At 34.5% G+C, this 17,434-nt stretch overlaps 1 protein-coding gene across 1 annotated transcript in view; it reads left to right on the top strand.

Annotated features, from left to right (window-relative positions):
* LOC129263847 (pro-epidermal growth factor-like) overlaps positions 1-13,995 on the top strand; it is a 33,568-nt gene extending 19,573 nt beyond the window's left edge. Inside the window, exons 9-10 of the mRNA XM_054901761.2 lie at positions 3,849-4,085; positions 5,037-13,995. Coding sequence (XP_054757736.2) covers positions 3,849-4,085; positions 5,037-5,248 — 449 coding nt within the window. The 3' untranslated portion in view covers positions 5,249-13,995. The remainder of the gene's footprint in view (positions 1-3,848; positions 4,086-5,036) is intronic.
* The last annotated feature ends 3,439 nt before the right edge of the window (positions 13,996-17,434 follow it).

The following is a 17,434-nucleotide window of genomic DNA, read 5'->3' as shown; positions in this document are numbered from 1 at the left end:
ACTATTAGGCCCTTTTACTCTAAGTTTTCGTTTTTTTCAAATTTCATGATTTACAGCTTAGTATTATTTTTTATCGTTTTGCATTGATTAATTTGATAATTAATTAGGGATATAAATACCCAATTATGTTTCTTTCAATCAAATTTCTTTATTTTGGTTACGTTGTTCTTTCGAGTAAACCAAACCCGTTTCCCCCTCGTTTTGAACACACGGTCGTCTCATTTTAAACCTCCTTGGATCGATAGCTTAAGAAGTAATAGGATTTGCCTAATTAGTGTCCCAACTTTGGAACAAACTAAAAGCCCCCTAAACTTTAATGAGATCTAATCTTATTTTTTGTCACCCTTGCACAATTTTGTGTGAGGGTACATGTCCTTTAATAGACTTGTTAACTTTAATCCCTGTTTTCTCAAAAGGTTTCTCATGTAACATTCTATGGTAGTGAGCGTTCTCCTCTTGGTAATGGTATAGTAAGTTTTATAATATTTCAAAGCTGAGAATTACTCATTTCAGTAAGGCTATTGAACTGAAAATTCATCCCTGGCGACTTTTTGCCATGCATGGGGGCCGTTTCATAAAGCTGTTCGTAAGTTAAGAGCGACTTTAAAAACAACTGGTGATCCTTTCTTACGTGCCAAACCATCGACAATGAATATATCATTTACCACAAGAAAGGATCACCAGTCGTTCTTAAAGTCGCTCGTAACTTACGAACAGTTTTATGAAACACCCACCAGGTGACATAAATTATGTAGTATATCCTCTGTGAAACATTAACTGCGCTCATACAAAAGGTAACATATGGGACTATCTCCCGGGACTATCTCTCCTTCAAAAAACACTGGTTTTCCGGGGGGGGGGGGTTCTCTCCTTATCATCACGATTTAATAGTACCAAAAAAAAAGAAGAGTCTAATACAAGTTTATAGCGCAAAATAAAATTGAAAAACCTCACATTTCTTTAGTATTGGTGAAAAATATGATGGAAGCCCATGCCTTTTCGTGCAGAGCCGATGTCTTGTTGATGGTCCCTTGATGGCGACCGGTCCGCATCGGTGACTCCATTTCTGAATAGATCAACATGAGAGAACCCATCCAAACAATATTCAGATCCGTGGTCTCTCCTCCCAGCATGTGTTACTGCCCTCTAAGTTCGTTGGTTTATGAGCCATACTATATAGTTTCAAGTCAGTAACGTAATGAGCCAGAAAGTTTAAGGGGGTCAGATATGTTATGTAGGGCAAAATTTCTAAAAAGCCAAAAAATAAATAAATTTAAATACAAAAGTACAATGTGCTGGAATTTGACAAAATATTCAGAAATTGATATATTTTTTACCCCATTTCCCTTGCCTTTTCTTTTTTGTTCTATTTGTTTTTTGTTCTTAGGAAAATAATGCTGTATTACGATCTACTGTAGATAGTTAATGCATAAATCTACGTAAATATATCAATATAGCCTCAATGACATTCTGTATAGGCCTGGGCCCCGTTGCATGAGAGTTACCATTATAGCAACTCTGTCAATAGTAACTTGCATGGAATCCTTGATTCTGGCATGCTGTAGATCATCGTTACCATGGTAGTTACCATTGATGGCAAAGTTACCATTTTTTTCTTTTATTGATTTATTCAAGTCCATTCAAAGACATTGAGCATATAAAAAATAACAAAAACACATTAAGAAAAAAGAAACAAAGATACATAGTAAGATGCAAGTAAGATAAAATAAAGAAAAGAATAGGGCTAAGATTGTACAAGGCTATTTACAGTACATGCATAAAAATGAACATGAAATGGGAAGCTGCAAAAGAACAAGACAAAGGCTCTGTCGAGGCAGTCCCTATGGACAGTAAAATATGACATTCAAGACTTGTACTGATAAAATAAACATATGATGATAAGGAAATATTAAGGGATGAATTAAATTAGGATGTTGAATGATTGAAAAGAAAGTTTTTCAGTTTGGACTTTAAGGAATTTAGATATGAAATATGTTTGATGTTACGGGGAAGAGAATTCCAAATGTAATAGTAACTTCTTATACAACGGGGCCCTGGTAGGTATTATATGGTGTTCATGTCACACTGTTCAATGACGAGGTTTTCGCAATCACTACTCAGCCCTTTCTGTAGAACGTTGAAAATCTGAAAAACGCTGAGAGGTCATTGTCGAGAATTGGTGAACCGGGACAGCACGTACATCGTCCTATGAATCGGAGCTGACGAAAAGTTACGTGTATGTCGTTCGTGCAGAGTCAAGGACGGCACTGCTGTTTTGATTCAACGATATTCGACAAAGGCTTCTCTGATATGAAGGGTTTTTTGCATTAGGTTCTCAACGTTCAAGGAAGCGTCTGCGTAGTGGTTGCGAAAACTCCCTATTGACAAATGTAGTACAAACCAAGACCTGTGGTCATCAATACATACCAACGTGTGTTACGGTCTTAAACTGTAAACTGCTGCTATAGAGTAACTCGCTCCCTAGCTTATTGAAAATGTGTCCAGTGTGCGCGCGCACTGCATCTGTGTTGTTTGGTACCATTATTTGTTGGCGATATTACATGGAGATTGTAGATATATCGAATGAAGTGTATTAGATTGTATAAATTCACGCCCGCAATTATATAATTACTCCCTAACATTACATAACCGATATAGTACGATTCTTTCAATAATACGTATTTTATGGAAAATTGGTGGTACCATTTACTGACGCGATTTTCTCGCACAAACTCCCCATTCAGTGCGCGCGTGTACATTATTATTTGCAATAGAACACTTTTTCGCGAACTTACCCGGCAAGTTGCAGGTTAAGCCCGAGTCGCTCATAAGATCGTAACAAACGTGTCACACACGAAGATGAATCATATGCAACACACGGGGTAAATTGCCAGTTCGTCTACTGCCAACTCTACTTTTATTTCTCTCTTGTGTTTAAGTTCTTTTATGGTCACCACACCACATGGTCTTCCTTCATTTAGTCTTATGCCATTCCATCCATCAACATATTGTCTAAGACCCATTTGGTCCAATAATAACGTCTTCTAATCACCAGTTGGCCTAATACCCATTTTCTTTTCATTCCTTTCGCCTAATAATTTATCCGATTAGACCAAAGGGTTTATGGACTAAATGGCTATTGGACCAACTGGTTGTTAGACGAAATGATGAGTGAACGAAATGGCCATTAGACCATGTGGACATTGGACGAATTGATGATAAACCAAATGATAATAGACGAGTTGGTAATTAGACAAATTGTCATTAGACCAATTGGAAATAAACCTTGACAACTCGCAGTTTCCCCGCCTAATTTGGCTATGTTGAAACCTAAATAGAAAAAAAAACGAGGTAATCGGTTTTCGGGCAATGATTTGAACCAATTTTTCTAAAGGTAAATAAAAGAGTTTTAGACAATAACAGTAGTCACTAGCGGTTTTTTTTTTAAGATATGCGATTTTGGGTTCTTTTTTAAAGGATGATCCTAGTGCCATTGGGGATTTCTCCAGGTCGGACCTGGCAATTAACACTAATATTGCATTTATTTAATCATCTGATTTAGCCCTTTTGATAACCCTTTTTCCGATATGGATTTCCCATCGAAAAAAAATGAATACATATATCGCTGTGTACTGGCACCCATGACACATTTAACAGTATATAGGACCATACCAATCGTATGAAAGAACTTACACACAAGAGAGAAATGAAAGTATGGAATTTTGCACACGCTTGACTGTTTGAAGTACTTCTAAGTGTTTCCGGTAACCTCAAAACAACGCGTTATTGTTGCTCCGTCCAGTTTATGTAATGCATATAGTTGCCCCCCCCCCTTGTTTCTACATAAGCTCCTGAAAACTGCAGCCACTGTGACAACGGCGAGTGTGTCAATAGGAACGGCATGTATAGCTGTGTGTGTGACGAGGGATTCAGACCAGACGCCGCAGGATACTGCCAAGATGTCAATGAATGTGAAAACATCACTTGTGACGTGGAATTCGGCGTGTGTATGAACACGGTGGGAGGATACTATTGCACCTGCGCAGAAGGGTTTTTCATGGGTGGAGACGGCATCACGTGTCACGGTAGGATCGGTTATTATGACGTGCTGTAACATGTAAATTTGGATCCTAACCAAGTGATTGGCTGAAATAAATCACGTGACTAGTCATTCATTTTTATATCACATGTTTTCATCAATTTCTCATTCATTATTAACTCTTGATGCAACATTAATTGGCATTGAGAAAAAGTAGTAGATTTCTTTTTGATCTTTGGTATAATATGAAAAATCTTTGTTTGGTCTCAATAAGTGGAAATTAATCCGTAGACACAATACAATTGATAATGCTGATTTCAGAAAGCTTGTATTGCTAGTATACTATACTGTTCAATACTATTTTTCCTCTTTTTTTTTTTTTGCTTTTTAAAAACAAAATTAGTAAATGATAAACGTAATTCGTTATGATCAAATACAAAGTTTTACTTACCGTTGTTTGTTATGATAAAATTCAAAAGAATATAAAATAGTGAGCGAAATTTCATCATCAGCTCACCTATGGAACCATACATACAACTGCATGCCTTCCTGAAGTAGAAAATAACTACATGTAGGCCCATGTTGATTCTTGCATTTTCCAATTTTCATAATCTTTTCAGTCTTTTGTTTGTCTGATTTTGTCGGATCTGTTATCATGGAGTATCCCTTTAAAATCTGTATTCAATCCATAACATTACTATTGTATTATTATTACTATTGTTATTATTATTATTATTGCTGTTATCATTATTATTAATATCAGTATTATTAATATTATTAATTTTATTATTATCATCATCATCATTATGATTACTGTTGTTAATATTATCATTATTAGTATTATTGGCAATATCATTATTGTTATTATCATAATTATTATCATCATCATCATCATTATTATTATCATTCTTATTATTATTATTATTATCATTATTATTATTGCTTTTCTTGGAATACCATATGCCTACATTTTACCCCCGTTTTTTCAATATTGCAGGGGATGTGGAATCCGAAGATGATGATGATGATGATGATGAGTATAGCGAGGAGTCGTCCTTGTGCGAAATTTACGAAGACGTCCCCTGGTGGAAGCAACAAAATAATATCATCATCGTCGTCGTCGTGGTCATCCTCGCCGTCATCTTCCTGATCATCGTCATCGCGATCTGTTGCAGATGCAAGAAGCGAGGAGACAATAAAGCTGTATAACGTTAGAAGAGAGAGGGAGAACGGGAGGGTGATTGCAAGCCCTCTTGGTTCCATGAGCCTAATTACATCAGGAGGACAAAAGATATTCGTTCGACCCAACCCATTCGAATTTTTTTCAATTTGATATTGCTGATTGACAAAAGTGTATGAATATGATTCAAAATCTAACACTGATTCTAGAAATGGTAACTCTAGAACTTCCTTTGCCCAAATTGGGAAGATATATCTATGATTTGGAACTATTTTTTGACTGGCGGAAGAATCGGGACTATTTTACTGTTTCAGTTGATGAATTTGATCCCATCATAGTTATCTTCATAAATGGCGATTTATTTTTAAAATGAGCTGGCTACAATACCCTTCTCTGGTCAGATATGGAATGTCAGATATGTATCCTATCCGAAGGTAGTAAACATTTGACCCTCTAGTTTCACATTTATTTTTTATGAATTTTTCAAAAGTGCCATTTTAACACACAAGTCTATGGGGAATGTTTTACGCGCGTGACACCTCTTCCAGATGGGTCTCAATCACAGAGATATATCATGGTTAGTCTAAAAAAAACCTCCTACCTCAAAATTATTTTGATGGCAGCTCAGAATAAGCTAGGTTTTACAGTTGTAACATGGGTAGCAACCTTCTTTTGCCTCGATAAGAGTTCTTCACGGGCATCAGGAGACTGTTTTCAGACAATATGAGACTGACACCAATGCCATGTTTTTAAACAGCCTTTTCTAAGTTGCCCTCTTAATTTTCAAATTTTGAGGTATTTTATTTTATTTCATTGTAACATATTAATGTATTCAGGATAAAGATGATCAGCCGAAGGTTTTATCAACAAGGAAGTATCAGCCCAGCTTAATTAGTATATATCTCTATGGTCGTATGTCTTAATACGCTTTGGGTATTGAAAAGAGAGAGAAAATTGAGAATTAAGCATTTTTTCAGAGACTTCACTTAATTTCACTCTAAAATATGAAATCAACATTTAAAAGGCTGGAAGAGTGACAAAATTTTCGGAATTTTATATTCAACTTTGCATAAAGCTGAATCCGGATCCTCCGGGCTGAAAATATTTATATTTAAACAAATAGAGTAAAATTTACACAAACAAAATGCTGAAAATTACATCAAAATCTGATAACAAATAGTGAAGTTATTGAATTTTAAATTTTAGCAATATATTGTGAAAACAGTTATACGCACGTCGCCATGAATTTTCATTAGGTGGACTGATGATGTCAATCCCCACTTTCCTTTTTCTAATATCATTACAGAAAATCATAATTGTTCATGCATAAGTGAGTGATAATTATGATACCCTTATAATGAAATAAGTTGTAGCAATGAATATCTAATGCACTGAATCAGTTGTCAATCCATTTTTTTTGTCCTTGAGGAAAATAATTGAATAAATTTAATTTCATATAATTAAATACAAAATAAAAAGTGGGGATATGAGATCATCAGTATGCGTATTGGATATTGATGAAGACATGCCTATAGAACTTACTGTCGGAATAGTGCAAATCCCAAAATAAAATGCCATAACTTTGTTATTTCTTGTACGATTTTGATCAAATTTTCGGTGTTTTTATTTTTTCTTTATCTGTTCAAATCATATTTTTTTAACCCTGGAGAACCCCTTTAAGTATTGGTTCAAACCATTCAATGCTGGTAAGTGCAACATTTAGAAAAGGTTTCACTCCTCCAAGTTCCTTTCAATGTTGATTTGACATTTACTTTTCTAATCGTGTCCCAGAGTACAGTTTGGACACTGAATAAAGTGAGTGAGTAAAACATTTTGAATATAGGACCTATCTCAAGTGGAAAGTGACAAGAAAAAACAGTGGTGGATTTAGGCGATGGACTAAGGGACCCTGATGTATTTATGTTAACTGCTGTAGTATCAATTGTCTTACATCTCTTGTATATACATGTACTTGTAAATACTTTTGAAATGTCTTCATGGCTTAAGTTATTATTACGTTTACGTTCTAGGATATTTCCCGAGCATGACAACTTCCCTGTAAATCATGGTGACTAGCAAGAGTACTGTTTCATAAAGGCTTGTTAAAACAAATTTCCTATATTATATGACTATCAGCCAATCAGATTGAAGGCCTTCAGTAGCTTTTGACTGCCAAATGGAAATTTGTTATTATAACTAGTTTTATGAAATGGATCCAAGATGTACTCAAGGATGACTGTTAGGGTAAGCTGTGCTCCGTTGAGACTCGACCTGGGTGATTCAAACATATCTGGACCCGTCTTACAAAGAGTTACGATTGATCCAATCAACCAAAACTATGGAAAGCCAGCAACATCAACATCTAAAACAAATGTTTGATCAAAATATTTTCTATATATGACGTATATTTTCATGTACATTCATAATTTTCTTGAAAATTCAGTGTACTTTTTTTTGTTAATAAAAAGGACATTGTGCAAATTTCCTGACGAAAAAATTATGACGTTGATGGATTTCCATATACTTTAGGATAATCGGATCAATCGTAACTCTCAGTAAGACAGGGCCCTGGTGTCCGTTAACTTCGCATTCAAACTTCCAGATGCACTTGACGCGAGCTGAAGTGTAACAAGAATTCGTAAATTATACAAATAGTATGAAGTATAATTAGAATTCTATTAGTAATAATGAAGTATAAGTCGAGGAGGATAGCATTTCCCAGGTGTTAGGCAGTGAAATTCACACAATGGGATTCAAAGCAATCAAAATTCCACACAGGACCAGTTCTCTATAAAAGGCCCTAACCAATGAATAGGAACCATCTTTTCAAAGACGGCTAAGATCATACAAAAACACAAAGATCTTGTAAAGAACTAGAAACAGGATTGCTTTCCAATCCACTTAAGTAATTTTTCAAGATGTACACACCAAATAATCATTTGGTTTGTACAAATTTGTTGTATGTGTTTGAATGGGGCGCCGTGGTCTAGTGGTTACGACTCTCGTCTTTCAATCAGACGGACATGGGTTCAAATTCCAGGCATGATATGTTTTCCTTCTGCAATAAATATACCCACCATGTGCTGCACTCAACCCAGGTGAGGAGAATGGGTACCGACAGGATCAACTCCTTGATTGCACTGAGCGCTAAGAGGCAGCTCGTGCTTAAGTCGGGGATAATAATACTAACAATGTGCCTCGGAATAGATTATTTCTAGATAGATGGCGCTATATTCCCACAAAATAAGTTCTGCATTTCAAAATTGACTTCTGTATAATCGGGAGGGAATAAAATTGTTTTGATGCAGTCATGCAGGGTGGGATCCTCCTCGACTTATACTTCATTATTACTAATAGAATTCTAATTATACTTCATACTATTTGTATAATTTACGAATTCTATTACGTAACATTCGTATAAGTCTTCAGAGGATAGCATGTTCAAAGCCACATATCAGAAGTCAATTTCAAACAATTTGAAAGTTATCTCCCCTAATGATCTCATAAAGATCATATTACCTCAACGTGGTCATACGATGTTGCCACTTGCCAAACTAGAAATATTTATAACACTTCAGAATGAATTGACATTATGAAAATGTAATTAAGGAACACTGAATCAGCCAATGATTATATTTATATAATTATTAATAAATTGTTTCTCAATGAAGGCGAGGAAATTAATCAGTGAAATATTCCTCATCGATTCATCTTGCAAATTATCTCCGATCAATCAAGTACATATCATACTTCTATATAATCCATTGATATAAATGTGAAATATTTTCAAATAATTTTTATATCATTTTAAGGTTTTCTACATCAGCAGTAGAGGCGAAAATGGCCTCACTGGAAGAGCCATATATAATAATCGACGTTTAAGATAAGAATAACTAATGTTGGAAGATTCATCGTACTATATAAGGATGAAAATAATATCTTGCTTCAGATATCAAAAGTCAAGATATTTCTCTATGATCAAATCAAAAGTTTTAGTGGTGAAGGAGGTAGTTAATTATTGATGAAACGCGGAACAATTACTGAGGCATCATGGTCAGATGGTATAAAATGTAAAAACTAATTCAGTTTTTGATCTGAGACAAGGTTACTAAATATTTTTAGGGGGTTCCAATGGGTGAATACTAGACAGTAATCTTTGTCATGTTTGTGCACCTTTAACCTGAGAAGAGTAGTTTAGAAAAAGCAATCAACAAAGAAGAATTCATAATTGAAGAGAACAAAGTAGTGATGTTCAAATAATTTTCTCATCGTACAAAATAACTTTCATGACAACTCTTGAAAGTGACATTTGGATGGTTCATTCAGCGTTTGAGCACGCTGGACGTAATTGCTGTCAGCAGAGAAGAGCAGAATTATTGACGTCAAAATAAGAAGATATAATTTATGATTGCCCCCAAAAGATTAACATTCAACAATTTGGTACAATGAAATTGAATCAAACTTCCTTGTAATTTGGTGTGCCAAGTAAAAGGATATTCTCCCGAATTGGAAGTCCATAAAAGGCTGTAATGAATTTAGATGTAAGAATACCTGAAAAGAAAAGCTTCCTGAAAGATTTATAAACTTGATAACCATGGTTTAAATTAAATGAAATTTCATGTTTTCAAATTTTGTTCGACTAATGAATTTTATCATTACAATTGATAAAGAGTTATATTGCTGTCAAATACTGTAATTGAGACAAGGAGTTCAACAAGGATTTGTAGGCAGTAAATTGCCTTAATTCAATCATGGGTAGGTCCATGATTCAATAATACTTGATTATCAGCATAGTGGTGGTCGAGGGTGTAGTTTACAGCACAGCTTGCAAAATTGGAGTTTATTCTTCTAATCAAACATACGTATCAATTTGAATAGTTAATGATATTGGTATTCATTTGTTTGTGAAAAACAAATTTGTTTTAAAAAATTATTGTTCTAGGGCATAGGTGCCGTGCAAGAAATTGATTCCTAAACATTTATGTTGGTAGTTAGCAGGTCAGATACCTTACAAAACATGATCGCGACACCTATAAACATGCTAACGATATTAGCAGTGATTGAGATCAATCATAGGTTGTGGAGTATCCGGTTTGAGTATAAGCATAATTGACTGGCACAATAAGTAATGAATCTTAATGTTGATAATTGTCAGAAATTAATTTGAGATACAAGTCCAAAATGATGACACTTCGATCTCCAATTTTTTTATACATGACATAACATAGTCGTCTGATTGAATGATGTAAATAGTAAAAGAACCAAGCAGGTTAGGTTTTTAACTTTCCCCTGTAAAACAGACCTCGAGAGCTCGCTTCCAGAAATCCCAGTTTTATTGTTATTCATTTTTTTTTTTTTTTTTTTCAAACTATTTATCAACACAATTTCATATTTTTTTTTGGTGTATTTCCCTCGTGATCGAGGAGTTAGTAATGAAAAAACTCAATTTCAGCGATACAAATGTACAAATCAAAGCAGCATCCTCTAGGGATCATAATGGCTTATACAATATTTTATATCAGATGACTGATTGTTAACATTCATGAAAAGTTCTCTTGGGAATCCATGTATTATATAAAGTTACTTTAAATATAGTTAAGTCTTCTTGGTAGCATATTGTGTAATTTTGCATGGCACAACGTTGATGGTTCATGGTTGATAGTCTTGTACAAGATGAGTACAGGGTGGAAGAAATTTCAACTTTGATTAAACAATGGATCTCTGTCCAGTGTTTTTACCAATACCAAAATTGTCGGAATGCATGTCTGCATACATTCTAAACTTTTGAAAGGTTTAAAGGTTACTTAATCCAACTTGTTGTACACTTCGGGAATTTGGAATACTCTTAGTATCAACGGCTTGCGTTGGAAAGGATAATTAGGTGCTTTGTCAAGTTAGAAATCCGATCTGTTTAAATCTTCCTTGTTCAATCTTTTTAATTAAAATCTTCTTTGTTCAATGAATAGATAACAAGAATACATGTACATGTATATAGGTCCATGGTCTGACAAATCTTCAATGTAGGTTGTCAAGGACAACATGAATGAATGGGAAGGTCTATCAGCAAAAGAATGTTCAGGCTTGAGCATGTAGCCTATTTACAAAGTCTGGTGAAAATGTACTAGATACCTCTTTTAATATAAGAATATAGTAATGAGCTATTCATTTAGGCGCCTTGCACGGATGAACTACTAGTTGGAACAATTTTGCGTGTATTATATATTGTTGTCTGGTAAACCTCAGACAATGAGATTTGCATCTTGGCAATTAAAATTTATTTCAACATGAAGTTCCTTCCAGATCCATAATCATTTAATGAAGCATTTTTTATCATGCTTTTTTCCTTTGAGGAATGTAAAGCTTCATATTACAAGCAACAAATGGATGATAGTTGAATTTCGTGACAAAACTTGGCTTTTCCCAGCTTAAAAGCAATTCAAATGACTATGAATTTGCCACTAACCAATCGGGTTATGCGAATATGTAAAATGGCACAGTAGTAAGTCTATGCATTATCCACGCGAGTTGTGAGATATCTAGCGATAATATCGCTGTTGTGAAGCTCTTGGTACAACTGTTTAATTTGTTTTAAATTTAACACAAGAGCATATCGATCATCGTTTTATAAGCAGTGAAGAAGATTCCCTGCGTTGTGCAAAATGCCTTTTGTGTACAATGTACTCTAGGTTATAAAGAGAGGCCTGTGCCAGTCCATGTTATAGCGATGTCAGTTTATACTCCAAATCGATGCTTTTTAAACATGTTTAAACGAAAATGGTTCTTGTAAAAGATTCCTATGAGGGATAATTCAAAATGTAGGCATAACAATTTTTATACATAGATACACATGTTCATAATGTCCGGGAATGTCACCCATTATTATGATATGGCGAAAGATTCATGCCAATCTATGGCAAAGGAATGGTAGCTTCTATAGAGTAAGAAACTCTCCATCTTTGGGATGGTGAAAACAAAATCGACTGTCAGAGCAGTATTAACTAATACAAGTAAATCCAGTACACAGTTGGCCATGACCATCAGTATTATCGGTGCTCCGGTGTCGTATTGAATTCTTCTGTACACAATCCGATTGGAATATAGGCGTATATACTGTAGTAATTACTCGACAACAATTTTAAGAAGGGTTAAATTAAATCCCTTGGTCCAGCACAGTTGCTGTTATTGGTTGGTATACTAACCACACATTAGAACGAGTATTGTAGAAAATTTGGCAATGCCAAGTAAGAAAAAGTTGGAAGCAATTTTATTATTCGGATGAATTGAAGTCAAAATAAGGCTGTAATAAGGGTAAGGCTCGCAATCCAAATCAATGACATGGTTCGATGTCATATCAGCATATGGCTTAATTCGATAAACCAAAGAGTTTACAGAGTAAATCATTATAATGATGTGAAGGTGTGCTGAATCAGCGAAATTTCTAGAAGAAAAGATAGGGCAGCGCCCTAATGAAGAAACAGTGTAGGGCAGCCCCCTGATGTAGAAAGGTATGGCTCACATACCAAAAATATGGGTGGAGGAGCCCTCCTGCCCAAGTCAGCATGACTTGCATGCCTTAAAATATCAGAGACTGCCATGATAGCTGCCGCTTTTACTCAACTCCAGGCGGCTTTCCATGCCTGCTCCCCAACGGAGAGCAGGGCTGAAGGAGACCGTAGGCTTACGTCTCCTCAATACTCACCATGAAGATAAAGATGTGTAGTCACTGCCGTCACACTTGAAAAATATGGTTCCTATTCATTGGTTAGGGCCTTTTATAGAGAACTGGTCCTGTGTGGAATTTTGATTGCTTTGAATCCCATTGTGTGAATTTCACTGCCTAACACCTGGGAAATGCTATCCTCTGAAGACTTATACGAATGTTACGTAATAGAATTGCTATTATTAGGTACTAACTCCTCGAATGTTCAGTGTAGCTTAGTATTTATCATTTATCATTAGTCTTTATCATCTTGTTTTATTCTCTAATTTCGGTCGCAATTCGTCCTGTTTCTATTTATGTTTATTTCTCCTTGTGTCGTCCTGTTCTTGTTCTTGTTTTTTTTTTCTTCGTGGTATTTTACTCTTTATTAGTTTTGTCTTGTTCTGTGGGTTATCTTGTTCTTTTTAATCTATTCAGTAAGTCTCCGTAGGCAAATAGCAACCATTGCGTCTCTCTCCCCCCCCCTCTTTCTTTCTCTCTCTCTCCCCCCTTTTCTCTTCCTTGAGGGAGGTTCACATTATACAAGCTTTGCTTTTGAGTGAATCTCCTATTTCCACAGATTGTATATATATTTATATATTAATTATCATGGATGTTTTTTACTATGATTATAATGACAATGATTTGTATCGCAAATATTTGTTATAATGTATGAAAATGATTTGTATCAATATTCATGTTATTTCTGTTGGAAATAAATCTGAATCTGAATCTGAATCTATTTATTATGGTAGTGGTAGGTAACCCCCCCCCCCCTTGTCAAATTTTCATCGGAAAAATGTGCCCCCCCCCTTTTGAAAATACTGGATCCGCCCCTGGTGGTAGCAATGTTAGGCAAGAATATTCAACAAGTAGTTTTACCTCCATTGTATATATAATTATTGATGAATATGTTTATCACTAAACACTAAGTTAGTGTTTACCATTAGTGTTACTATTATTATATACATTGTTTATTCGTTTGTATTATGATTATCATATCATATCTGTGTAATGAGTTCCCATGTTTTTGAGTTAAGATGAAATGGAATGAAACAAACCAAACTTGAAACAAAACGAAGCATTGTATTTGGCTCTTTTCTCTATATAATGGTTTTATAAGCAAATGAGTGAAAGACGGGGGGGGGGGGGAGGAAGGCGGGCCACCATTCGGGTTGAAATGGCACGGAAGTCGTATGGTAGTTGGGAAAAATCCATTGCAAAATTCTAATTTGCCCCCCCCCCCTCTAAAAAAAATTATGATAATAAAAGAAAGAATGAATTGGGATAATAGATTCCTTTTTGCAACAATTGCATTCACGGGTTTTATAATTTATATATATATGTATACATATATATATATATATATTTATTTATTCAAATATTTTGTGAAAGAAATGGATGAAGAGAACAATGGTAGGCGTAGCTTAAATCAAGGTTCCCCAGAGCTATCTACCCTTTGGAAAATCAAATTCAAAATCCCACCTACACCCGACAAAGGAAATTACAATTAGTATAGTGTCAAAAATCCGTCTCTCTGACGGTCAATCGGATCGGGGTTGCCCTATCCACTAACCCGTCTCTGTGGTCTAATGGTTAAGGCAACGGCGTTCAAAGCTGCGAGCCCGGGTTCGATTCCCGGCAGAGACATTTTTTCGGCATCACAATTTTTTTCCAAAGGGTAGATAGCTCCGGGGACCCTTGATTTAAGCTACGCCTACCATTGTTCCCTTCATCCATTTCTTTCACAATATATATATATATATAATTATATATATATATATTATGTATGTATGTATGAATTGAAGATAGAGTCACACTCTTTGTCAGTACCCATTACATGATTTGACCAAGAAAAGAGAATTCAAAATCCGTTTCTGAAAGAAGTGTTCTTCACGACTGTTTCAGAAACGGATATTTCATTTTTATTTTTTGTCATATCATGGGCACGGGCGAAGAGTGTGACTTTATTTTGAGAGCTATACGCTCCTTTTAAAATCTACGATTTTGTTTTGAGGGCAGTTTACTATTAAACCAATTGTGATTATTTCATTGTGTGTGGGTGATGGTTGTGTGTATAGGGAGATGTGTGTGATGATGTGGGCGTGTGTGTGTGAGGGAGGGAGGAGTGTGTGAGGGTGATTTGGAAGGGGTGTCGAGCTGTTGAACGTACAGCATGCACGTTATTTCTGAATTTCTGAATGAGCTTGTTTTAAAACAATAATATATAATAGAAATAATAACGATAATAGTAGTAGTAGTAGTGGTAGTAGTAGTAGAAGTAGTAGTAGTAGTAGTAGTAGTAGTAGTAGTAGAAGAAGAAGTAGTAGTAGTAGTAGTAGTAGTAGTAGTAGTAGTAGTAGTAGTAGAAGTAGTAGTAGTAGAAGTAGTAGTAGTATTATTAGTAGTAGTAGTAGTAGTAGTAGTAGTAGTAGTAGTAGTAGTAGTAGTAGTAGTACTACTACTACTTCTTCTACTACTTCTTCTTCTTTTTCTGCTACTACTAGTAATGATAATGATAACTATAATATATACAAAATATCAATATAATGATAATAAGAATAGTGTAAATGTGTAATTTAAATCCAATATTTCGAGAGCTGAAATTTTTTGAAATTCGATCAGACCTGAAGAAAGGCAATCTAAGGCTTGTTCTTAGGAATTAAGGCCATACGTAACTCACTGACATTTAATGCTTATAGAAATTCATGAAGAGCAGACATATCTCATTAATCCACTATTGAATGCGAACGTAAATACGGACTGGAAATGATTTATATTCAGACCTTACAAATGGGCAATCCCTTTAAGCAGTCATGAAAATAACGCATAATACATAAAACAATAATAAATCGAAGTGCGAGGAAATATATTTGGTGTATATGATTTGATTTGATTTATTGTTTTCTTCTGCATCCATAACATTCGTATAATACATTTTTCATAACATAATAAACATAATATGCTAGCATTTTTGGCATGAATCATAAATAAAGAGTATTAAAAAGATAATTTCAGACAAAAAATGATTAACTATATGATATTTACAATTTGCAGGAGAAGGATTGTCATCATAAGCAGATTGCTTGAAAAAAATGACAATCCCAAAATTATACTTATTGAATTAATTAATACATTTATAAAGCAGAATGGGCATACATTTTCAAATACGAAACATGAATTCATGCAATATTATAGTATGAAGATGAAGATGATAAAGCTGAGGGTGACGGTGATATGATGTGATGATGATGATGATGATGATGATGATGATGATGATGAAGGCCATGGAGATGATGGTGGTCATGATGAAGATATTGGTAATGACTAAATCGAAGGAGGAATAAATTCACGATAAAAAGGATATGACACAGAAATTTTACTTCAAATATTCTGATAATAACATAGATTTAACGTTTGCCTTAAATGAGTGAAGAGACGAAGATTGTTTTACAGGCTCTGGTAGAGAGTTCCACAAATCTGGACCATGGTGTCTTATGGATCTCTGCGCAATAAGCAATTTAGGGTTGATTAAATGGAAATTTGAAGAGTTACGGGTAGGGTAAGAATGAATAGATGTATTCAGAGTATAAAAATTGTGGAATGAAGGTGGGAGCATGTTATTTACGTACTTAAACATAAGTAGTAAACTTTGAATAGTATTTATGTCAAATACTGTTAGAGTCTTTAGTTTATGGAATAATGGATTTGTGTGTGATAAATATTGGGAATCAGTACAGATTCGAATTGCTTTTTTCTGTAATAAGTATATTGTATTAATTTTAGTTTTTGCACATGTTGCCGAAACTATGTTGCAATATGATATATAAGGCAATATTAATGAATTGTAGAGTATGACAAGAGTTGTATGTGGAATAATGTTTTTCATTTTGTAAAGTATACCAACGTTTCTAGAAATACTAGTAGTTATACAACGTACATGTTCATTCCAATTTAAATTTTCATCTATTGTGACACCTAAGAACTTTGTTTCTCTTTTCCTTTTGAGAGGAGTATTGTCTATGTTTATATTGTAAGGAAATTCGTTATCATGTGAGTGTGTATGCTTGAAATAAATAAAGTTTGTTTTATCTATATTGAGTGAAAGCTTATTACACTTAAACCACAAAGATAGTTTTGGTAATTCACGGTTAATTATATCTACTAAAGTTTCTAAGCTATTATGTGAACAAAAAATGTTGGTGTCATCTGCAAATAATACATATGATAATAAAGGTGTTACAGAAGTCAAATCATTGATATATATTTAAAAAAGCAAGGGGCCTAGGATTGATCCTTGTGGAACTCCGCATTGTATTAACTGAAAATCAGAAGGAATATTATTGTGAATTACATATTGTTTTCTATTGGACAAATAACTCTTGAACCAAGATATTGTAATTCCGCGAATTCCAAAATTTTCAAGTTTTTTAAGTAATATCTGGTGGTCAAGAGTGTCAAAGGCTTTGCTTGAGTCCATGAATACGCCTGTTATATGTTCTTTTTTTGCCATTGC

The sequence above is a fragment of the Lytechinus pictus genome, chromosome 6 (assembly GCF_037042905.1).
Source record: "Lytechinus pictus isolate F3 Inbred chromosome 6, Lp3.0, whole genome shotgun sequence".
NCBI lineage: Eukaryota > Metazoa > Echinodermata > Echinoidea > Temnopleuroida > Toxopneustidae > Lytechinus > Lytechinus pictus.
The sequence above is the reverse complement of the archived record's forward strand: the minus strand, read 5'-3'. Positions and strand labels throughout refer to the sequence as shown.